Raw genomic sequence first — 25,665 nt, forward strand, 5'->3', positions numbered from 1 at the left:
CATCTCGTCAGCTAGGAACCAAACTCAAACCACAACAGTTAAAGGGGAAAAAGGTAGCAAAGTAATTACACATTCCAAAAGATACAAGTCATTTCCTCGAATCCAAAGCAATTGGAAATAAAATGGTGTTTACAAAGTAGCAATCATCAGTTGGAATATTATGCGTAAGATCACATATTTGTTACCTAATCTGTGAAACAGTTGACAGTAATGTGGCAAAACTATTTATTTTGGTTCAGAATTCTTTTTATAAATTAAAAAATTTATTATTATTTTTCAGTTATTTTTGGCTGTATTGGGTCTTTGTTGCTGTGCGCCGTCGTTCTCTAGTTGCGGCAAGCGGGGGCTACTCTTCGTTGCGGTGCGTGGGCTTCTCATTGTGGTGGCTTCTGTTGTTGCGGAGCATGGGCTCTAGGTGTGCGGGCTCTAGAGCGCAGGCTCAGTAGTGGGGGTGCACGGGCTTAGTTGCTCCGCGGCAACTGTGCCACCAGGGAAGTCCCTGGTTTGGAATTCTTAAAATCCCTCCCAATTTTCCGTGATCTTCCAGAGATAATCAGTGGCTCACTTAAATTTAAGGCAAAATCAAAATCAAACAAAAATCCCTTCAAATCTAGGAATTTGCAGGTCTGCAACAGCTAACATCCAGTAACTCTAAAATTTCCTTATGTTTCTAAGCTTACTATCATGGACCACAAAAACAGGTACTGAAAGTTTTAGTTTGGACAACTATAAGCAAAACTCCACCAATATTTTAAAATGAAAATACATTTTCGTCATTTACAATGACTTGGTCTAATCCTCCAGGAATGGATCAGTAAATATTCAATTAGCTGAGATGATCTCTTTGTTATTCCATGAAAATGATCAAAACCTTTATCTGAGGAGACTCAAAAAAACTCTTCTCTCAAGCAGAATCATCATTCTCCTGGCACTGGTCCTCTCTCCAGCTGCAGCAGAGTTACTGCTTGAAGAAAAGCTATAATTCCTTCCACATGTACAAAAAGATTAGTGGGTGTTATAGGCCATCTGCATCTAATCCTCTCCCTTTCTACTAGGATGGATGGAAAAAACTCAGAAAGGGGTAGGAGGAACTTTGACCAACAGTCAATCATCTACGGAAGTTTTGTTCCCCAGAGGACTCGAGGATGGTGAATCTGCATATATTTCCCCGACCATGCCCTGCACTGACGAGAATCCAAGAATTAAGATCTAACATTGGTAACTTTAGGAACTGTTAAACACCCCTAGGTATATGGCATCTGAAATTACAAGCAGTGAGTTCTCAGAAAGTACCTGAATGTGGTTAATGTTGCAATTAAGTGAATGTTCTGAAGATAAGCTGCTACTTAGCAGTACTATGTTCTGAAGACAGGAACGTGAAGGCCCCCAGAGGCTTTGGGGCCAACTGTGCTTTGAGGTCACTAATATCCAAACACTTAAGTACACCTCGGTATCTACTGAGTAGAGCATGAAGTAGAACTCCAAATACGTGAGGAAGTATCAACCTTCATCCATTACAAATAGCAGAAACCTCTATGAAACTTCAAAGGCTTATATAAGTATCGTCTAACAGAAAAGTCTCATTAATTCTACTGAGATTTATCATCATTTTGGAGATCAGGTTGAAATTTATCTGTACTCTTTGTGAAAACGGCTCATAAAAGAACCCAACAGAACCAAACTTAGCTGTGGCAAAGTCTGGCTTCTAAGGGACAGCAGGCTGGGTCTGCTGCTTCCTTACGAGCAGCCAAGAAACCTGTATTTCTGCATGGACAGAGCACTCAGATACTGTGCAATGACAGCATCACGGCCCATTCAGCCTTATCTGCTTAGGCAGTTCTCACTCCTTCCTTTTTTTGTCTAGTGTTACCTACACCTGCATCTTAAAATTCTTCATAATTTAAACTTATGTTTAGTTATGTGGCACGTTCTTTCCATCTTGATAGTAACAAATTAGTGAGGTTTTACGATATCTTTGTTCTTTAATTACAGAGGACAAAGTTCAAGACAAAACATTCCAATGTTAATAAAAATAGTGTCAATCTCAGATTGTTTTTAAATGAAACTCAAGGTGCTGGACTGAAAAGGTGGCTCTGCAGAGTCCACCACCTGTTCCAACCTGCTTAGATCCCAGATCTATGCAGCTGGATTGGGTGGGTGTCATTTCAAACACCCTTAGATCCTGACTATGGATATCCCCCTGTGAATAAGATTTTTAACCCCTATTTGGAAACTATTCTACATTTAACAGGTCAATATTAAGGAATTTGAATTTACTCTCTGTTATTTCCCAGAATCTGATCTAGTCAAAGATCCACCCAAGTGAGATTGACACAATGCTCTTTCACTTCAGTCTTAACACAATGACCAATCAGTGCTCCTGGTGGAAAGATTACGGCTTGTGTCAACTGACAGTATTTCTTCTGCTGGACCTTATCTCCTATTACCCGTTCCATTGGGATAGATTTTATGGCAGGTCCCAAGATAGGAACTACATTTCCACTGAATTACATACTACATTCTCAAGACTGATGTTAGAACAACTGGTTTCATGAGGCAGATGTCACAAAGAGTTTAACAAAAACAAAAAATCAAGTGACTTGTTTTACACTGATTTTAAGAAAAAATTCATTAAGAGATACATGTTTAGCCTTTAAATATAGAATGATTGTATAAATTAGATTTCAGCTGAAAGGACAATTTAGCAAGTCAGAAAAAGCTCCCAGAAACATACTGAAAATAATGCCAGATATACAATAAGAAACGGATTTTCTACGGAACTTCCATTTATCCTTTAGCCACAGTTTCAATGATTATATTTTCTGATCCAAAAATCAGAACACGTGGTTTGTCAAAGGATCTTTCTGTGCGACTCCTGGGTGTAAGAGGCGGCGAGTGGTGCTTTTATTTTTGTGAGGCCAGACACTGTAACCACCGAGCATTTTAACAGCTTGCACCAAAGTGACAGAATAGAGGGAATCTGGATTGTTCCAGAAAAGTTAGTTAATATGGTCACCAAAGTTACAGTAACCATAACTGATAGCTCTTCCTGCCCTTATTCTACTAAGAAGGAAATGTGACTCTCTTTTTCTCCTTCTTTTTGCATCTCTCTCAGGAGAGGGAGAGAGAGGGAGAGAGAGAGAGGGAGATTTGGAGGTCCCATCAGTTGCCAAAAGTTATATGTAGAGATAACTTTGCTGTCTACCCCTTCCCAAGAAGTCGGGGCGAAGGGAGTTGTACTGCTACAAGAGCAACAGTTTAGGGAAACCCTCCAATGGAAGATCAGTTCCTAATCACATGGGGCAGTGACCCTGCAGTAGCCTGTGCTGAAGAAATCCTTGTGTTAGAAAAATGCTACTGTGAACAGGTAGACAGGAACTATACACCAGCAAAGGAGGGCAGGCAGGAAATATGTCAATGTATCAAGCACGCGCGCGCACACACACACACACACACACACACACCAAGTTTCCTGATTAGATTCTTTCCCCAATCCCTCTTCTTCAGTCCTGCTTTCTAGCCAGCGCCCACAGCAGGAGTGGTAGGACAATTAGCAGGAAAGCTTGGAAGGGTTCTACCCCCACTTAAAAAACACCTTTGCTTAAAAACACTTGCATATCCAGTGATTAGCAATTAAGATGTGAAAATAATTAACTACTTAGTAGTTAAATTCTACGAATTATCAAAAGTCCTGGCCTCCTGGGATCAGCAGCATTACAGATGGAAGTCACACGGCATTTCTTAAAGCTTTTTCTGAATGCTTAACAGGTCTCTTTCAGCGTTAATTGCACTTGTAAAACACATCTGTTTTTTTCCTTTAATCCCAAATCTGTTCTTTTTTTTTTCCATTTATAAAAAGAGAAAAGGGTCAATTTATCATTTGCTCTAGCTTTTCTAAATTTGATACAGATTCCACACGAATTTGTGTGACAGGTATAAGGGGAGTAGAGTACAGTTACTTTCGGGAGATAGAACTTGTCCTCAAGACACTTCAGAGCTTGGACTGCAGTGACTTTAGGTGCTTATAGTAAGATTCATGGACCTGCAGGGAAGGGAGAGAAAAAATTACTGATACGGAGTTTGCAATTTAAAATAGCATACCTGGACTTCCCTGGTGGCGCACTGGCTAAGAATCCGCCTGCCAATGCAGGGGACACGGGTTCAAGCCCTGGTCTGGGAAGATGCCACATGCCGCAGAGCAACCAAGCCCATGCACCACAACTACTGAGCCTGCGCTCTAGAGCCCGCGAGCCACAACTACTGAAGCCCGTGTGCCTAGAGCCCATGCTCCGCAAAAAGAGAAGCCACCGCAGCGAGAAGCCCACGTACTGCAACGAAGAGGAGACCCTACTCGCCGCAACTAGAGAAAGCCTGCGCGCAGCAGCGAAGACCCAACACAGCCAAAAATAAATTAATATATTAGTAAAATAAAATAAAATAGCATACTTTTAATCAAGAAATTATCTGAACCTTATTTGGATCCTGATTCAAAAAATCTGAAGTGGGGAGAAAAGAAGAATTGAGCTAACTGGGGAAATCTGGACACTGACTGGGTAGTAGTTCATGATATTAAAGAATTACTGTTAATTTGTTTAGGTGTGAGAATGGCATTGTGTTTATGTTTTTTAAGAAGAGTCCTTATCTTTTAGAGATATATACTGAAATATCTATGAATAAAATTATCTGATATCTCGGGTTTGCTTCAAAATAATTCTTAGCTGGGAGGTTCAGATGAAATGCAACTGGCCATGAGCAGACAGTTGCTGAAACATGACAAAGGGTACAGGGGAGATGCACTGGAGTATGCTATTTGTGTATACATTTGAAATTTTTCAATTGTTGCTAAATAGTTGGGGAAAACTAAAAACCTGCACACTGCAGGAAGACCTTGTTCCCTTCAGAACCTGCTGCTCAAATAAAGAAACTGTCCGAAGTGGCCATGAGAGCTTTCAAAGCTTTCACAGATGATCACTCAGAGGCCTTTCCTGCCTTAATATTTAAATGAACAATTTCAAAAGGTGAAAAGACACTTTTTTTTTTTTTTTTTACCTCTGTGTTGTTCAATGGGGATTTCTTGGCCCATTCAAACAAGTTTTCGTACACATTCCCATCATAGCGGCCAAGCACAGAGCCCAGTGTCACATCCTGAAAATCAAATGCATCAACCAGAGCAACAGCGTCAGGGCGAATCACAGTCAGTAACTCCTTTACGCGCTCGTTCACTTGGGTGATTTGAGACTCTGTCATGATGCTCCCCTAAAAGAAACAAGCAAGCAAACAGAGATATTACATAGGTACGTATAAACATATTCATATGTGTATTATACACATACAACCACGAAGTAAACCACAATTATGTCTCTATAAAAAATTAAGAAATACATTAATAAAAGGACTTAAACTTAGAAAATACCTGAAGAAAATCCCCTGCGTTCCGACTGATTCCATACAGACAATACAAGAGACACAAATTCCTTAAGACGGCTTGGATGGATTTCTCTTGAATTTGGAGGAGTTTTTCTGAAAAGAGCTTAACTGCCACATAGTGGCAATGTGCCTAGAAAAAAAGAAAACACCAGAGTGCAAGAACCTTTGAAAAAGACTCAACAGTGATACAGTTTCTGCACTAAGAAAATAAGGTGGGTGGTGAAGGACGGAGAAGGGGAGGGGGAGAGAGGACCATCGCTGACCTCACTTGCTTGAACGAGGTCAACGGAAGTTAGGTTCCATGCTACCTCCTTGCTTTTTCTGTGAATCACTTCAGTTTGAAGGTTTTTCGCAGCAATTTCTACTAATCTGTTAAAAAAAGAAAAGAACTAGAAAACTGGAGCTCAAGGAAGTGATCGCTAGGACTTGTGCCTCCCACCTCTCCCATCAAGCCCCTGGCCACAGAGGCCCCGTGGCCCTGTCCCAGCTCTTGAGGGTGTACTCACCTGGCCGCACGAAGCTTGTACGCTTCTGTCAGGCTGTCAGGGCTGTTGATATCCACCACGGTTGGCCAGACGGCCACCTGCTGTGGCTGGATGTGCTGGCTGGGCAGGTCATTCAAGTAGGACACCATGCCACACACCAACTTGCCTGAGTGCACCTGGTCATAACTCTTCATCAGGAACCTGAAAGTCACCAGGACACATGCTTTCAGCAACTATGCTTCTCGTGAAACAGAAATAAAACGAACTCCTGAAATGACTTTAAGCTGTGGGACAACTGTTTCATACTAGCCTGACCCCAAGAAAAAACCATGGGTCAGGATGGAAGGCAAAAATGACATCTTTCTGGAACAAATATAATGAGAAGAGAAAACACGGGAATAAGAACCAACGGAAAGGACTCGAACATTCTTGAGAACACATATGAGAAATCATGAATTAGATTCTCACCGGGCCGTCTGTAGCATCATGACAGTGTTTTCTCCCTCGAAGGTGCAGGTTGGGGTAAAATTGACATAAATATTTGGAAGTCCACTGCAGTGAGAATAGCCATGCCCGCCACAAGCCATCCGACATGCTTCAATACCAGTGTTAGTCGTCCAGGACGTGAAAGCCTTCAGCCCGGCAGTGAGGGCGTGAAGCTGAAGGGGGAAGCACAGGCCATCAGAACATCTGTGGTGCTGACAGCCCGCATTCCAATGAGACACACTTAGCCTCACTTAACAGCACTTGTCACTTTCAAAATCACTTGGCAGGGACGTCCCTGGCGGTCCAGTGGTTAGGACTCCACGCTTTCACTGCCAGGGACCTGGGTTCCTGGTCAGGGAACTAAGATCCCACAAGCCACGTGGCGTAGCCAAAAAAAAAAACAAAAACAAAACAACCAAAGAAAAACAAAACAAAATCACTTGCTATGCCATGTAAACTGAAAAGCATGCTCATCTGATTGGCCTGAACCAGTAACATTCCCACATTCCCTTCTGAACTGTTTTACTTGGCAAAAATGGCACCACTTAAGTTCCTCTGATTAATAAATGACCAACATGGTACAGTAATTCTGAAACTTAAAAACAAACCCATGCATCTTCACCTTTGATCCACTCTCAATTAGAAAATTTTCTCTGTATTTTGAGAATATATGGATTCTTTTCAAGATATCCCAATGTTTAATTTTCTCTGGACATGATCCAATAGGCAAATATGAACCAGAAGGGTGCCCACAAGGGAACAAGACATGACGCAGACCTCAGGCAGCTCACTCAGGTCCCCTTGGCTGATGTCTTCATTAATCCGATGATAGGTCTCTTTCATGTATGCGCCTACAAACTGGAAGGCATAGGCAGTGGCCAGGAGGGGAAAGAGTTTATACTGCTGGGTTTGATAATCCAAAATCTGTGGTTCTGGTTCACTAAAGCATATAAAAAAAGGGGAGAAAAAATTAAAGGCCTACACAGAGCTTACTATGTGCCAGGTTCTGGTCTAAGCACTTTGAAAGACTAATTTATCGAATCCTTACAAAGATCCTGTGAGGTTAACTTTTATTACCCCCATTTTACAGATGGAGAAAATGAGAGGTTAAGAACCTACCCAGGGTAGAGAGCTAATAAGTGGCAGATCCTTGATTTAAATCTAGGGTATCTGGCTACAGAAGACCACGTGCTTAACCACCTTGATGAGCTGCCTTAGTTGGACAGGATTTTCTAGCTGACTTTCATATTTTTCTTAGTCTTTCCATTCTAAGAAAATTGTATCTTATGGCAACTTCCGGAACCAAAGTTCACTAACTTCACAGGAGGAAGACAACGTTAAAGGGGTCTAGATGGCTGAATAAACTATATTCTGACCACAATTTGAGGAGACCCAATGCACCTGAGTTAAATATTTGAAGTCTAAGCAGGTCTGCTCTTATCAATTTCTTTATTCCTTCTTTAAGAGTAAAAAGTTTATCAAAGAGTCATGCCCAAGTAATAGGCAGTTGTAAGAATAAACCATGTCCACGAACACAACAGAGAATCAAGTTTAATGTCACTTTCACTATACTCGATTTGTAACTGTTAGTAGCAACTAGAATCTTCACACCACCTTCAGTGTTTTCAACATTTCATTTATAAAGCTCAAAAATATTACTGTTTTTCTTAGAAGGTTAAAAGTAATAATTAGGTGGTTATTCTCAACTTTCCACTTAAGGGAAGTCTAGGTTCTCAGACTCAGTACACTGCCATCCTAGCTAATTTTACAGCAAATGCACTTTCTCCACAACACATTTGGGAATTTTGATATTTGGATGGGGTCCAAGCCAGGTCTTCAGTACCAAGCTCATCTCAGACTCCACCCTTACCCTGGCTTGATTTCAGACTGATGCCTCACGGCACTGTAGCGGATGGCAATGGTGCATGCCTTAGACAGACACCGAGCGGATTCTCCCACAAGGAAGGACCTGATAAACACCATGGTCCCGTAGGTCAGCTTGTTACTCAGGGGTTTCACGTATGTGCCATCAGGCTTCACCTGGAAAAAGAACATGAGATGGATGCTTCCCTCTGTTAAAACCAAGTGGCAGTTTAGGCAAGTCGTTCTCAAAGTGTGGTCCCCAGAAAGGCAGCATCAGCATCACCTGATGCTCAGTCCCCACCCTGACCTCCTAAATCAGAAACTCTGGGGGCCAAGCACTCTAGGTTTTAGCCAGCCCTCCAGGTGATTCTAATGCATGCTAAAGTTTGAGCCCCACTGGTTTTGCAAAACAAAACATGCTCTTCATACCTGCCAACTGCTTTTGATTTCATGGTCATAATAAAAGCAGCTTCAGAAGTAAAAATCTGTTAGTACCTTCTAAAAGAACAGATCCTTCTAACCCCGTGATTATCAACAGCCACTGAAATCCCCGTTTGATACCTCTCCTCCTATTTCCTGTCTAAATATACCTGAGCGTGCTTCATCAGCATGTTTTCCCTGGGAATGCGATAATTGTCCATCTTCAGGTAGCCGTTATCCATCTCATCATAGCCAAATTTGGGGCCAATGTCTCCAACAGTAATACCTACCGCAGATGAAAGTCACAAGGTGTTTATGCTCTGGGATTCCTGGCTGCCCTCCTCTTCTTCAGTTATGTATTATACTTTTTGCAGAAGAAAGTGATTGATTGGTTTAATTTTCACCTCAACATCAGGTAAACAGTTCTAACCTGGTAAAGGCTTATGCGTCCCAAGTTCACGAATAGGTACAATGAAGGCATGTAATCCATAGCATTTCCCCTGAGTGATGAGTTGGGCGAGTACTATCGCATGATTTGAAGTCTTTCCAACTGCAACATCAAAGAGAACAAGAGAGGGAAGTGAGCAAACATTTTTACATTTTCATAGAAACAAAAGAGGGGGAAAAAAAGCATATGTTAAATATAACACTAGATTCCATCAATAAAGTGTGCCCAGAGAGCTTTTCTTATGCCAGTGTCATGCCTAGTTTTCAGAAGGAAATCCACTTAAGCTGAGTTATTAAAATTCACTGAATTTTGGCAAAGCAATCCTTCATTTTTTAAACATACATAAACACATTTTTGAGATACAATTGACATATAACATCTAAGTTTAAAGTGTACAGCATGTTAATTTGATAGCATTTTTAAAAAGTAGGCTTTTCTACTTATTTTTCATTCATTTACATAAATAAATTTTTAGGATAATTCTAGAACATTACTTTAAATTACATCCTTTTTCTCCCTTAAGGCAGGGCTTTCCAAAACAGTAGCCACTAGCCACACGTGGCTGTTTATATTTAAATTAATTATAATTAAATAAAATAAAAGATTCAGTCCCTCTGGTCAGCTAGCTACATTTCAGGTGCTCAAAAGCTGAAAGTGGCTAGTAGCTACCATACTGAACAGCAAAGACAGAGAATATTCCATCATTGCAGAAAGTACTATGGGATACAGCTGCTTTAAGAGATTTTTGGTTAGCGCATCCAGAAATATTTCTTTCTTTGCATGCCAGTTTTTTCCTATCAAAACGTAACATTCCATATTAAAATATACAACGTGAATAACAAAATCCTTCAACCACTAATCTCATCTGAAATATATATCCTAAAACAATAACTCAGAATGGAAGACAATATTAAATAAATTTCATGTCAAAGCTATTTATAATAAAAATTTGAAAACAACTCAAATGCTTTCCAGTATGGAAATGACTAACCAAACAGGGAAAACTAAATTACTTTAAATGACTATGGAAACTATGCTAACACACGAGAATATTTAAATGAAAAACCATGAAAAGCAGAGTAAGATGGCTGCCCTTTCTGCGCTTTGTAAAACATATAAATATCTGTAACATGCAACACAAGAGAATGTGAAATATCTTAGAATAGTTTAAGCTCTAAGAAGCTTTTTCTATATTTCAGAATTATATTCTCATATAAGCTCTACATTCTAAACACGTTATAATAAATCTTAAAACATCCAATAACCGTTAAAAAATTCACTTACGCCCACCAGGCCACCACTTGATGGAGGTCACAGTAGGACTGTTAAGAATGAACTCCTGGGTTTCAGGGTCATAAGTGGCTGTGGTTTCCAAGCCTCGAAGATGAGTTCCTAAGAAAATGAATTACACCTACTTCAGATAGAATATAGGAAAAAATAGGTACAGGGTAAAATCTCCCGCCCAGTCCTTTAAAGCTCTAGCATCTCAGAGAGTAACAAAATCTAACAACAATAAAATATCTGTAGATGAACTACAAATGGTTAATAACCAAGGTACGTAATTTCCTAAGCTTAATTAATTAATATGTAGTTTCCTGATTTGTTCCTATTAAGCTGAAAATATAAATGTCAAGCATATTCCATTTCTGTACTTGATTTAGTGCACTTCTGTGGCAGTGGATATGGAACATTTATTTAGAGCAACCAAAAGAAAATGTAAAATAAAGGCAGATTAGAATCATAGCTTCGTAAGGTCACAGGATACGAATTTAACAGGGAAGTTAACTGACCTTTTAAAGGCATATCTAAGTTGTTAGTGTGCCAACTTCAATTCATTTGTATTGTGTCTACCACACCAATGCAATGTTCTGGAATTCTGCATTATAACAAAGAATGAGAACACGTGACAGGAAGAGATTCGGCTAAAGTTCTTGTAAACTGAGAATTTATTTCAGAATGAATGCTAGAAAGGAAAACAAGAACTTAAAAAGTTATAACCAGGACTTCCCTGGCGGTCCAGTGGTTAAGACTCCGCGCTTCCAATGCAGGGGGCGCGGGTTCGATCCCTGGTTGGGGAACTGAGATCCCACATGCCTTGCAGTGCGGCAAAAAAAAAAAAAAAAAAAGTTATAATCATTATGCGGAAAAGACTTGGAACAGTCACTTTTTTTAATTTCTAAAAGTCCAATAATAAGGTCCAAGTTCACCCTGCAGACTCAACACTAAGCCTTAACTTATTCCTGGCTGGTTCACTAGTGTGACTAGGAAGAGTTTCCATTTCATGTATAATGGAGACAGACAGGGATTCGTGTTTTAAATCCTAATACAAACGTGCCAAAATTATTTGAAAAAAGTTACAGAAAAATGTTCTAAGTGACACCCTCCCTAGTAATACTATCCTGTAGCCAATGCTGAGAACCTTTTACCGAACTGCTTTGATAATGCCAGATCTCATTAAACACTTAAACTGTGAAACACTTAGAAACTCCCGAGTTAAATAACGGAAATGGACAGTTTATGTGTGATCCACAACGTTTCCCTGTGTGGGAATCAAGGAATCAGACACTAAGACTCCTTTCACCAAAGAAGAAACTTTTATAGAAAACGAGGTAGCATATTAAACAGAACAGGTAATGACAAAACGTTTTCAAATGCACAACTGAATCAAACGTATTCCACTTCGAGTTTTAGGAAAATCCTCTAAAATACTATTTACCACGGAAGCTGAAAGCCAAATTAGCAATCAAATGAAGATGAAGTTGTACAGGAATAAGGAGCAAGTGGAAAATATACACTAGACCAGCTGTTCTGAAATGTCTGAGTAGGAAAAGAGAAGCCAGAAGTAAACAAATGGTAAACACAGATACCAATGTGGAACGGATGCTACCAGGCACAGCCACCACCTCCAGCCCCATCCAGTTCACAGGAAAAGACAGGTGAGGGATGGAAAGAAAAAAAAAAGGTGGTACAGGGACTTCCCTGGTGGTGCACTGGTTAAGAATCCGCCTGCCAATGCAGGGGACACAGATTCCATCCCTGGTCCGGGAAGATCTCACATGCCGTGGAGCAACTAAGTCCGTGCACCACAACTACTGAGCCTGCGCTCTAGAGCCTGCGAGCCACAACTACTGAGCCCACGTGCTACAACTATTGAAGCCCGCACACCTAGAGCCCGTGCTCCACAATAAGAGAAGCCACGCAATGAGAAGCCCACGCACCACAATGAAGGGTAGCCCAACTTTCCACAGCTAGAGAAAGCCCACGCACAGCAACGAAGACCCAACGCAGCCAAAAATAAATAAATAAATAAATAAATATTTTAAAAAGCAGAAAGGCAGTACATACAGAGTGTGAAATCAACTGCCCGGAAGTACAACTTATCTTATTTTTTCTAAACTGTGGCCAAAGCCACTTTCAGAACTTTACTGAATTTACTGAATCAAGGCACAAATAATGTCAAGGTACAAAATGCTGCATGTTTTGGTTATATAAGCCACTCATTTCCCTTCAGCAAGTCAAAGAGCACACATTCTATTAATCTGTATTTCTTCTGCAATCTGTGCAAGTTCATTAAGGTATCAGTAGCAAAGATAACCAGATAGTAATGAAGAAAAAGAGATGGGTTCAGGCTCTATATACACACAAATTCCATACAACTTCAGTAAACTTGAAAAATCACTTATTAAGTAAGGCCTGACTTGTAATTCTTGACCTTCTGAAGAGGAACCATGAATAATCAATCAGCATGTCTGTGATAATATAAGCTTTTATTTCCACCGACCAAAGCACTGTCTATGCCAAGACTTATATGTGTGAAAACCCTGGCCGCTGCAGAAAGACTGCACTTAAACAGATCTTACACAGCACGTGGATATGCCACTGCTGACATGTGGTGGACACTCCATGCATGCTAAGCTCGAAGAGCCCCGCCCAACCCAGAAGGTAGACTGAATGCACCGTACCATGACCCATCTCTGTCTGGGCATAAGTGCCAATGATCTCCAAGTTCCAGGTGGGCACGAAGAAGCGTTCCTGCTGTTCCTCGGTTGCCTGGTGAAGCAAGGTGGGCAGGAACATGCCCAAGTGAAGATCCAGAGGCCCAGACTGCCCTCGGTGCACAAGGCTTCAAAGAAATACCAAGGATGGGCATTTGAGAGAAGAGTCATCAGGTGTGAGAGAATCAGCAATTTGAACAAACAGAGCAAGGGAAGGAGAAAAAAACCCTTCTGTTAAGTATGAATTAATGGGTGGACTTTATCATGGATGGGAGCACTGCCCTGCCTGTATTACTTTATAACTCTTAGCAATTTCCATTTTTCTTATGTTGGCAAGAAGTATTTTCTAAGGCTACTCATCTCTAAAATTAATTAATCTTGGAAGGGATTGGCTACCGATGCCAAAGCCTGTGTAGCACAAGACCATGTGCGCAAGGCAGAGGATTCGAGCCTTGCAATTAAAGTAAATAAAAAACCTGAAAAGGCTGGATGGAATGGAGAATTTAAGTTGTACAGTGACTTATTTATTCTAATGAAAAGTTGAGACAGGAGAACATACTGGTTCTCTTGGACAAAAGTTTCTCCAGGATCTAATTCCAATAATGCTTCTAGGCTAGAATCTTTTCTGTTTGTCCATAAAGCATCCAGCATTGATCCACATTCCTCACATAATTCTGGTCATTTCATTTGGATCCATCACAAATATCCAGCCACATGCTACTGAAACAATGTAATACAAAAACTGACAGTGCTCTTCATCCCAATAATTAATTTCAGAAATAAAAAGACATGTGATCTTCAGTGAAGACCGTAACATTTACAAATAACAGATTCATGCATAACAAGCTCTCCATTACAGTTATACGGGAATTATCAAAAATGATAATAAACATGTTAGTTGTCATTTTAAATCCACTTTCTAAAGTCATTCTTTTCCATTTAAAATTTGCAGGTGCCTTAGACTTTTATGTGAGTTTATTTCTAATAGGAAATAGTTCTATATGGCTTGGTATTGTTGCATGCTACCGGCATTTTATTTAACTTCCAGCTCAAAATTAATCAATTCTATGTTACTCTTAACTGTGCTCATTATCTTAGAAATGAGCCTAAACATTTCAGTTTCAAAATTTCTCCAACTGTTCCACTTGAGGAGGAGAATAATCAGGACAGGGTGCTCTAGGCAGGGGCTGACATGTGATGTCTTCCAAAGAGGGCGGGGGGTGGGCTGAGCTTTCAGCTAAGCAATTACATAAAGATTGAAGAATGCATGAATAACTTCCTCATTTTACAGAGAAATTAAAGCTGAGGTGAATTATGTGTCTTCAGGTCAAAAAGATAATGGCAAAACAAGGACAAGAATCTCATCTCCTAATCACATCTTCTAGTGCAACCTGGGCTGAGGACAACAGTGGGGACACTAGAAAGACTTGCCAAAATCAGAGCTAGACTCGGAAGCATCAAAGTGGAAATCCTGTAAGATGTCACCACTGGTGCAAACTGGGTGAAAGGTTCACGAGACGTCTCCGTGCTATTTTTGCAACTTCCTATGAATCTGTAATCATTTCAAAATAAAAAGTTAAAAAAAAGAAAAAAAGTGGAAATCCCTGGAAAAACACATTCCAGGGATGAGAGAGTACCTTTCATGCACAGACAGGAATGTTAACTGTGCTGTTTTTAAAGGAATGATGTGTAGGAAGAAGAATTAATGTGCGCCTAGGAGCTAAAAGAAGAATTAAAACTCTGAAGTAGGACTAAAAGCTGTGGCCTGGGGCCAGCCACTCACGGTGCTGAGAGGCTGCTTTCCATGACTAGAAACCAGAGCGATTCCTGGTGAAGGAGAGGCCATTCAGAGGCGCCCATCAGACTTGTCATTGGTGGGCGTGTATTCGGGAATAATGAGGGGCACCAAGGGTTACCACAGAGTACACTCAGGAGGGCAGGGGTAAAACTACTTATAATCAGAAACTGTCTTGAAGCAAAAAAAATGTTTTCAGGAGAAAAATGTCTCTTGTGACTAGGATAAGGATTATTCAGAAGTGGATGAAATGCAGAAATGTTACAAGGAGAAAGTGACCTGGATAGTTTTTGATTTAAATCAAGTATTTGCTATACCCTTTATGCATGATAAAGATCATATATTATTTTTAATTAATTTATTTCAAAATTGCAAAGCACCAACATTTTGCTTGGTAAAGAGCTGGAGTCGATTCTTTCAAAACTGGAACACCAGAAGGCCTTCCCAGGCTCTCCTACATGATACAGGGCTGGGAAGGCTAGCAGTCAATACTGAGGACAAAATGATTAGATTAATAATATATGAGAAAGGAAGAAATCAAAATAGCATCTCCACGGACAGTATGATTATAATCCTAGGAAATCAACAAAAACAAAAGACCATCAATAATAAATGAATTTAGAAAAACCAGGATTAAAAAAAAAAAAAAATCACTCATTCTTATCCATTAGAACCATTCAAATAGAAAACCCTGGTAAAGAGAAAGGTGATTTATAACAGCAACAAAATATTTTAAAAATCTATTAAGTAATTTAGCTCAGAATATTACAGATTTAATTAAGAGAAAATATAAATACCTAATAGGACGAATAAAAGATATGAAAATGGACAATAGGAAAGAAATTGCTAATTCATTCAAAATGAATACTTCCCAAGAAAATACAGGGATTTAAGGTAATGGGTTTTAAATTCCTACAGGATATGTTTTCGAACTTGGCAAACTGAGATCAGAATTCATCTAGGAGAATAAGTATGCAAGGACACCAAATACACATAAATTGAAATACAGCAATAGTAGGCTTATTCTATCAGATTTTTAAATATGTGGAAAAGCAACAATGAGCCAAAGCTTATGATGCTAGGAGAAAAATAAAGAAAAAAATTAATGTAATATATTTAAGGTTCCATAAATAAACTGAAACTATTACAAAACTCTAAGATGAACCAGAAAGAACATAACAAGGGGAAAGAGCTACTCGTTAATAAACATAAAAATAGTATGGGGTTCACTCATCTCTGTATCATACACAAGTCAAAGCATTAAACACAAATCAAACAAACAAAAAAGGGAATCAAATAGAAGATAATTATCCAAGATACGGGAAAAAGAAAACTTATACCTACTCAGAGAAGGATGCACTGAATACATAAGGCCAAAATGTTTAATCAAAAAGAGGCAACAGAAAGAAATATTGGAAGGATACAATAAAATCTTGTAAGATCAATATGCAGATCCTATGTATTCAATACTCAAAGGAGAAAAACCCAGTTTACAGTAAGCTAAACATGTAACATCCAGGCTCACTAGCACTGGAAGAATTAAAACGTTAACTCTTAGATATACATAAAAGTAGCAAAAAAACAAAGTAATCATGTTGATAGGACTATGGACACACAAGCACACTAAGTACATCAAAACTTGTTCCACGTCTTGAGCAACAGAAGCTATAAAGTGTTCATTCCCTTCAGATGTAGTAATTCATTTCTGAGAAAGATATTCCAAAGGCATAACCCAAAGAACACAGTTTCTGTAAAGAGACTGATATTGTTATTACTGACAATGGGGAAATTAGAATACCCAAGGAGCAAGTCTCATGGGAAGTCCAAAAGGTAAGAGAATCCCTCCTGGAAAAAGAAAACAGGAGACTCTCGGAGAGACAGAGCAGTGAGATACAGGGAGAGAAAGATTAGTGACTTACAAAATTGAGTTTACTATTTATTTTTCAAGTTTCAAAGGAAGAGTATTTTCACATTTGAGTATTAGTGATGGGAATTTGCAAAGAATCTGCACCACCATCTTCAAGGATGGTGAGTATGTACTACATAAGCTCTATTTTCCTTAATAATTAAAATAACAACAACAATAATAGAAAAGGCAAGAAGAATTCCTATTAAGTGGCCAGAACGTGAAATGATCAAATACCTGTGAAGACCAAACACACTACTTGCTTTGTGACCTGGAGAAACGTACAGTCAGGATAATACCCCTGGACCACGTCCCAGACTGTCCCTTTAACACCAGAATCCCAGGAAGAGGGTGCCCTCCTTGGCCCAGGCCTCTGCCTTTGATTAAGGCTCGAGCACTCACAGACCAAATGTGTGTTGGGGCTTGTGTGCCTATACAGACAGGTGTGTATTTAGAGGAAGGAAGACACAATTCTCGAGGGAAGAGAGAAAACTGGTGACATAGACTTTCTGCAAGTGGTTGAATTTTAAGATTCTTGAGGATTCTGGAATAAGCCTGAGAAATTTTGAGTCTCTCACTTCTCAGCGGCTACCTAGAGGTGAAAGAATCCCAAACTCGAAGTTATAGCCAATTCTGTGAGAACACTTAGATAATCACTGTTGACCAATGTTCCAAAGTCTCAGAATTTAAATGGTCAAATCTTCATCCTGTACAAGTTGCTCTATTTCCAATCCCGTTGATGTTGAAGTACTTTTTATATATTCTACATAAGACTGTACTGTCACAGGATGCAAATTAGCAAACAAACTGACTGGCTTCTCTGGAAAAGAACAGCAGTCAGTGAAGCACAACTAATACGAACTGACAAAGTTCCAGCAAGAAACAAGACCTAATCTTAAAACTCTGTTCTCTAAATAAACCATAGAGATTGAGACAGAGTTGGTTCGAATACAAAAAAGCATTCGAAAACTAGAAGGAATAAGGGAAAGAAAACTCTAACAAATACAAACTCGCCCAGAGCAAAAAAGGACCTCAGTCCAACATTCCGGGCTCCTCAAACCAGTGAAGTTCAAGTCTTCATTTCCTCCTCTCTTCCTTCAATATACATTTGAAATGTACCTTATAAATAGAGGCAGAAGGATTAGACCAACAAGAGATACACAGATCAGACTCACTTAGCCTCACAATAGTTTACATCTTATGCCCCCTATTTCAAAGCTATCTCAAGATAACAAAACACGAGTGCACACTCCAAGAGAGGAACATTGTAGGAATGTGATATTCCTTCCGTTAGGACACCTTCCTTCAGGTCTGTCATCTCAGTGTTGACCATCCTGAAGATGGCCATGGGTGTTTGGCAGGGTGTTCATAAAACTGTACCATGACCAGAATCTGCAGTTCCCACAGGCATTATGGGAAAGAACATTTCCTTAAACCAATTTGCAAACCAAAATGCACCAAATCAAACACAAAAATGAAGTCTTCCTGATATCTGCATCCTTTTCTCATTCTTTTTCTTTACTTTCCTTTATTTACATAAGGGAAGGATTATGAACCGGGCAGCTCAAATTCCAAGACACTCAAACCTGTCAGTGGCTTCATCTATGAAAACAAACCTGTTTCACAAGACTAAACACAAAACTTTTTGAAAGTAGCCAGGTTTTTAGGAACAATTTAACCAAGAATTACTGGTAATATAAAGTCCATGGACATGAATAGAAAAATGAATAAAAAGAAATGAAGAGCATCGTGGACTTTTTCCCAAACCATCTCACAACCTTCACCACTCTAAACCTCTGCCCCTTTAAAATCCGCATCTTTAACTTCATTAAAGCAGAGCATCTTCCAGATGTTGCTGAGGCATGAACCCTCTTAAGAATTTGCAACTAAGTCTTTAATCAGACACCAATACAATGGGGCGCTTTGCCGTATTTTCAACCCCATCTTTCCAAACTGCTCAACACCCATTTTAACGGATGTATGCAGCAATGGTAACGAGCCTTAAAAAATAACAATGACAGATGCTTCAGGCCAGAGTCTTGGACCAGTTTAAGGGGAAAGAAACTATCAGAAAATAAGAGGCTGAATTTTATTTAAGATTTAACAATTTAAAAATAAAATCCCAAATGTGTACCAGCAGAAAAAAGTCAAATGCCAGGAGTCACTTTTGTTTGTTTGTTTTGCCAGGAGTCATTTGTTAACTGAAGTCCTGAGGTGGGTTACCCGCTGAGCCTCAAACGTGGACTAACCGTGGCCCATTTCCGTCTGGGCGTAGGTGCCAATTATCTCGAGTCCTTTGGATGAAAGCAGCCATTTCTCTTGCTGAGCAGTGGTGCCCTGATTCAGCAAGGTAGGAATAAACATGGAGTAATTGAGGCCCACAGGTTCCACAAAATTGACCAAATGTAGTCTACGGGAGAGAAAAGAAAAGGATCTCAGCCTTACTCTGGAAACTGCATTCTACTACCAATCCTGCCAGATGGCTGTAGCCCTGAGGATGAAGGTTAGAAAAATTTAAACCTCTTTCTTAGGAAATTAAGACTAATATTTATCATTTACTACCTAAAAAGCCAACAGCAGAATCTAGTGGAATCTCTTCTCCCCCTAGTCATTTCAGGGCCAGAATTCTGAATTTCATACTTAATCCAGGAAGCAAATTCTACCATGTTTTAGCCTCAACCCCCTTTTGTTTATTATACTGTTGGTGTTATTTGTTGGTTTGATATTTTGGAGGGTCTGCCTATTTGTTTTTGGATTATTTTCAGGTTTTACTTGTTTTGAAAATCAAAAGACACTCCACAGAACACTTATTTGTTGACCTGTTAACAAAATGTCCCAAAGAAGAATAATTTATACTATCTTTCCCTAGTAACTGAAGCAAATGTCCAGGATAGTACATATACATTCTGGGGCCAAAGCACACATCTCTAAAGGTCTTCAGAGCTTAGAAACGGCTAAGTAGGTAATGTGAGTGTTAAAAATTTATCACAAACGGTCTTTGAAAATTATTCCAGATTAAGGGAACTCTAATCATAATGAAATTCAGTCTTCAACGATTTTCTCACAAAAGAGAATCCGTGAGATGGTCAAAATACGAGTTACGTACACTAGTCAGCCTCGGCTACGTTGTGCTGTAGATTTTTTAGGGGTCTATTCTGTCAGATCTATCTATATAGAGAGCTTCAGGGGCTTCCCAGGTGGCGCAGTGGTTAAGAATCCGCCTGCCAATGCAGGGGACATGGGTTCAAGCCCTGGTCCAGGAAGATCCCACATGCAGCGGAGCCACTAAGCCCGTGCGCCGCAACTACTGAGCCTGCACTCTAGAGCCCGTGAGCCACAACTACTGAGCCCACGTGCCACAACTACTGAAGCCCACGCGCCTAGAGCCCGTGCTCCGAAACAAGAGGAGCCACCGCAGTGAGAAGCCCGCGCACCGCAAGGAAGAGTAGCCCCCGCTCGCCGCAACAGAAAGCCCGCACACAGCAACAAAGACCCAACACGGCCAAAAATAAAAATAAATAAACTAAATAAATTTATTTAAAAAAAGAAAAAAAAAGAGCTTAGGGTACAAAGTAAGTACCACCTAACTGACCCGTATGACTTTTCAAGGGATGGATTGGAAGCAGTGTCACCGCCAGCCTATCCTGGCTTGTACAACAAGCAGAGCATGAATTAAGGGAAAGTGGGGGGTAGGCTGCCAATTCACATCTGGGGAGGCCCTGAAACCATCCCACCACCTTTCAGGGGTGCTGGGGACAGATTCAAACATCCAAGGAATGCCTGGACTAGTCAACATCAGAAATGCTTTTTAACCCTAAGGTTCTATGAGTTTCACACAAATATCAAATATTAATTTAAACTGAGGGTTTCCCTGGTGGCACAGTAGTTAAGAATACACCTCCCAATGCAGGGGACATGGGTTTGAGCCCTGATTCGGGAAGATCCCACATGCCGTGGAGCATCTAAGCCTGTGCGCCACAACTACTGAGCCTGTGCTCTAGAGCCCGTGAGCCACAACTACTGAGCCCACGTGCCACAACTACTGAAGCCTGCACGCCCTAGAGCCCGTGCTCTGCAACAAGAGACGCTACCGCAATGAGAAGCCCGTGCCCCGCAACAAAGAGTAGCCCCCCGCTCGCCGCAACTAGAGAAATCCTACGCACAGCAGCAAAGACCCAACGCAGCCAAAAATAAATAAATTAAATAAATTAAAAAAAAAAAACCTTAAAAAAAAAAAACAACCTGAAACTGAAAGGAGAGAAAGAGGGGAAAGGAGGTATAGGAATATCAACCAGCAGCAACTCCCTGCTGCTGTACTACAAAGAGAAGTAAGGCTCTTTGCAAAACATATTCATCACTAAAGTGGAGACAAGTAACGAGGAGATAAATGTAGAAACTGGCCTCTCAACGGCAAGGGCACCACAGCACTCCCTCACAACCATGCTTTACTAAAGGAGGAAATGAACCTGCGAGCATTTCTGAGAAATAAAACCAGTAATTTAGGTGCTAAAAATGGTGGCAATATAAGACACTCCCAATCCCTTGATGGAATTGAGGAGGCTCTGGGTTGGTAAAATGATGACACTGACACGAAATAATTAACTCTAGGAAACTGAGAGGGAAAAATATATGACACAAAATAAAGATTGTCAAATACTTATGTTTTCATAAACATACTGAGATTTTTTTTTTTGAGGCCACTTGAAAGTTAACTCGGGCTTCCCTGGTGGCACAGTGGTTGGGAGTCCGCCTGCCGATGCAGGGGACACGGGTCCAGGGGACACTTGGTCCGGGAAGATCCCACATGCTGTGGAGTGGCTGGGCCCCGTGAGCCATGGCTGCTGAGCCTGCGCGTCGGGAGCCTGTGCTCCGCAGCGAGAGAGGCCACAACAGTGAGAGGCCCGCGTACCGCAAAAAAAAAAAAAAAGTTAACTCAAGAACAAAATGTGAGTGCTTGTTTTTAAGTTATGTTTAATCCCTCCTGAAGATGCTTTTCAAGCAACTAGCTTTAAAAACCTAATAAGGATAACAGAAACCATGAATGATTCTCATCAGAATTTTAAAGTACTTTTAAGAATATTTTACAGTTTTTGCATAGCAAACAGTATAGTTAAAAGACAAAATTACAGGAAAGGGCATTAGGAAAGTAACTCTTATTCCCCAAACAGCAAAGTCTTATTTTCTCAAGGAATGGAGAGATGAATTCTTTCACTGCTCAAGTTGAGAAATCTCAAAGTACTTTACTAATACTTTAGTCAATTTCAACATACTCTCATGAGTTTTATTTTGTGATAGAGAAACTGGATGTAAAAGAGACCAGTAAATGCCCCAAATCCCCAGAGAAATATTACTATATTTGATTAATTATAGCATCCTTCTCCTCACAGCCAATTTTAGCATTTAAGAAATCTGATGCATCTCACAATTAATGGTACATCATAGTTAACTTTGTTAGTGATACATAAGACATGGGCGTGAGTGACAATCGATGGCGTTCAGTAATTGCCAAGACTAATTTTCAGTCCCCTTCTCTAACATACATGGATCTCCCTGTCACATCCCAGAAATACCGGAAAGATGTCAAAGTGTATGCCAAAGTTTGTACTTTGTATTTCGCAAATAGTGAGGTCTGTGTCATAAAAAATGATACGCAAAACAGTTGGCTGGTTTCCACTGATCTTTAACTCACATAAAGGACTTTATTTCATTGTGACTTCACCGGAGTCTGGTTACACGTTGTGCACCACCACAGATCATGAAATCTTCTAACCAACTCTGAAACACACGGCATCAGCCATTTTAAAGTAAAACAAAACAAACCTCCCCTTTTGTGTTGTTTTAAGGAAGAATAAAATCTTACTAATTTTTTAAAGTTCACAGACCGAACTCAGGAAAATTAGAAACATAATCTTCTAGGAGTTACTCCACCTCAATATCCTCACAGCCATGAGTTACAAACTTTAAAAATAAAAAAACAGCATTTGGAAGTTAGTAAGTACTCTGACTGGACTACCAAATTAACTGCATTTTTGTAACTAAAATGGAAAGGAGTTCTGAGTGTGGTCCTAAGGGCTGGAGTAAATCATTTCCTCTTGACAATAATAACCAGGTCAAATAGAAAATAATTATATACCATATGTATTTGCAGCAGTAGTATAGGGAGGAATGCCTATTGCTACATAAAGGCAGAACTTGTAACATATTTCATTTTTCTTGGCTCTTAAATATGTACCATTCACACCATTTATTTTTATTGATGAAAATATTGGAGTTCTTCTAAAATGTAGAGGCCTAAAACAGGAAATGCCCAGGAATAAGCGAGAAGTGTAAGAGATGCTGAAAGTCAAAGAAATCTTGTAAGATCTTGTAAGAAATCTTGTAAGATCATATAATTATAGTGTTTATTTACATAAAGGTAAAAAAAATGTGTTTTATTTCTAAAAACACAACAAAAAGCAGATGGTCTGAAAAAAGGATATACTCTTTCAGCAGTAGGACCAAGGCATGTTTTTATGAGGTCTTGTATGACAGGGGAGCCATTTAAATATCATCACCAGATTCAACAATGCTGGGTTCTTAGAATACTTTATACTCATTCTAAGGTATGACTAACGTTCTTCTTCATCCACCCATATCTTCCATTATTTTAAACTCAAGATCTACACACATATGAAAATACGACCTGTTACTGCTCTAAAATATTTAATGTTTGGTCCTTGCAACTGAAAACATCCTTCCAAACGCAGCTTCTAAATTTAGCAGGCCTCCTTCTTACAAAAAGCAAAGTCATTCTGCATTTAAATCACTCAAAATTGAGACATCTGGACCGAATTTGTATGATTCTTGAGATAGAAAATTATAGCATTTCCATGATCAACTTTTTACAAATGCCATCCCTTTAAAAGGCTTAAATACAAAAGTAAACATTATTTTTGACACAAATAACTTTAAAATGGCGTGAAAATATGCCAATTCGAGTCTTCAAACGTCAAGCACGATGAAAAAGGACACCGCAGATTGCGGATCTGAAGTTTTGGCTTAGACACTTGATCTAAGCTAAGGCATACCTACTTTTTAAACCACATGATTTCAGCAGGGTCTGCGATGTTAAACTTCCTCATCTTCTCCACCATGGTAGCACTCTTCCTAACAGCCACCTCGTAACGCTGGCTACGACTGAGGAAATTCAAGTCCTCATGCTGGAAGTCTGGGTCTTTCAGAATCAGGTTCTCTGGTAGGGAGTTAAAGGATATCAAGAGGAAGACAGAAATTCAGGGCTCTGTTAAAGCTCCCTGGGTCACAGCAGGGTTCAGACTCACGGGCACAGGTCCCCTCTCGTTATAGGGGATTCCCCCCGCCAGAGCCGCCCCAGGAAATGGGGGGTCCAGGCTCCCCTAAAGCTGGGCCAGAGGCTGCGGCCTACGCCCTACAGCGTCCCCCGATTCCTCCCGGAGGGAGTCTCAAGCTTTGCTCGGGGAAGGAAGGAGGCCTGGCCCGCCGCCCTCACCGATCTCTCGACGGCGCCGGGTGTTCTCGGGGCTGCCGTCCAGGACATGCGTGAGCAGCTCCGGGTTGAAGCTGGCGGCGGCCCGCTCCTTCTGCAGGTCCTGGTTCATGGTGACGGCCAGCAGAGGCAGCTGAGGCCGAGGCGGCGGCAGCAGCGACAGCGAGTCTCCGCACCTCCAGAGCGGGCCCAGCCCTAAGAGCCTCCCCAGGACACCGCGAGTCCCCGCCCCGTTCGCCTCGGCCCGCCCCGGCCCTCCCTTTCTCCTTCACCGCGGCCCCTCCGCGCGTGACAGACCGCGGCCGAGGCGGAGGCGGCGCCGGGGCGGGCGGGTCCCCTGTTTTCGGCCAGGGGAGCCTTTGAGCGGCGCCCAGCTAGGAGACCCTGGAAGAAGATCAAGAAATTGCCCCGGGGGGAAAGCGAAGCGTTCTCCGCAACCCGCCCCTCCGTCGTCACGTGGTCACGCTGGGGCGGAAAGAGGTACCCCGAGGCCAGGAGGCCCAGAAAGGTTCGCGGAGTGGTTGGGAAGGGGCGGGACTACGAGGCTGAGGAGGACTGCGCCTGAGCCTCGGGACGCGGCCGCCCCGCCGCTTCCGGGTCCGCGCGCCAAGGCATCCCCGGGAATGAGATGGGGGGAGGAGATCAAGGATACTCATGCATCGGGGGGCGGGGGGACGCCGCCCGCGCTTCCGCGGTCGCGCGACAAGGCATCCGGGAATGTGGAGAAAAAATGGACGGGAACAAGGGTCGCACCGGGGAGAGGCTCCAACTATCGTTTGTTAAGATAACGGCATCTTTGCTGCCAGAGGCGTGGGCCGCGGGGAGCTGAGTGTGGAATTAGGGGCGCTCTCCCCTGGTTATGGGGTGAGTTTGGACTTAAGAGTGGCAGTGTGCTTAGAGGTCTTTGAAAGGAGACTTTTTTGTTTTCACAATTATCGTCATCAAAGTAGTAAAAGCACACGTTGAAAAAAGCTAGTATAAGAGGATTTGTAATGAAAAGCAGAAGTTCCCCATCCTCAGAGGCAGCCACTTTAACCATAATAAATTGTTTCTAGTTTTGTTTCCTAAAGAACATCGAAGTAAAATTCTTCCAAGCTATTTCCTCATTTTTGTTTCCTTTTGACCTCATGCCATGGTAACGAAGGTGTGGCATGCTGCCCATCTCCTTTATCTCTCATTTACCTTTGTAACTTTAAACATACTAATCCCGTTTTTTAAAACTATACACTTTTAATAGTGTTAATAGTTTAAAAAAAAACTTGTTTGTAAAACTGACGCATCAATTTTTTTTTTTTGCGTGGCCCTCTCACTGTTGTGGCCTCTCCCGTTGCGGAGC

General features: G+C 41.0%; 1 protein-coding gene across 3 annotated transcripts; it reads right to left on the bottom strand.

The window, feature by feature from the left end:
- Positions 1-3,847: 3,847 nt before the first annotated feature.
- ACOX1 (acyl-CoA oxidase 1) lies at positions 3,848-24,786 on the bottom strand. 3 transcript variants are annotated; one of them, XM_065896849.1, is made up of 15 exons: positions 24,145-24,180; positions 23,897-24,056; positions 19,075-19,235; positions 13,092-13,252; positions 10,414-10,521; positions 9,112-9,231; positions 8,852-8,967; positions 8,269-8,438; positions 7,176-7,338; positions 6,381-6,571; positions 5,934-6,113; positions 5,691-5,796; positions 5,414-5,557; positions 5,050-5,256; positions 3,848-4,042 (listed from the first exon to the last, which is right to left on the bottom strand). In XM_065896849.1, exons 3-15 carry the CDS (start codon positions 19,137-19,139, stop codon positions 3,992-3,994), a joined length of 1,782 nt encoding a protein of 593 aa, XP_065752921.1. In that variant the 5' UTR covers positions 19,140-19,235; positions 23,897-24,056; positions 24,145-24,180; the 3' UTR covers positions 3,848-3,991. The 3 variants fall into 3 exon arrangements, with proteins under 3 accessions (XP_065752921.1, XP_065752920.1, XP_065752918.1); XM_065896848.1 differs by lacking the exons at positions 13,092-13,252; positions 24,145-24,180 and adding an exon at positions 24,333-24,786; XM_065896846.1 differs by lacking the exons at positions 19,075-19,235; positions 24,145-24,180 and adding an exon at positions 24,333-24,520.
- Positions 24,787-25,665: the final 879 nt, after the last annotated feature.

Source organism: Phocoena phocoena, chromosome 19 (genome assembly GCF_963924675.1).
Source record: "Phocoena phocoena chromosome 19, mPhoPho1.1, whole genome shotgun sequence".
Lineage (NCBI taxonomy): Eukaryota > Metazoa > Chordata > Mammalia > Artiodactyla > Phocoenidae > Phocoena > Phocoena phocoena.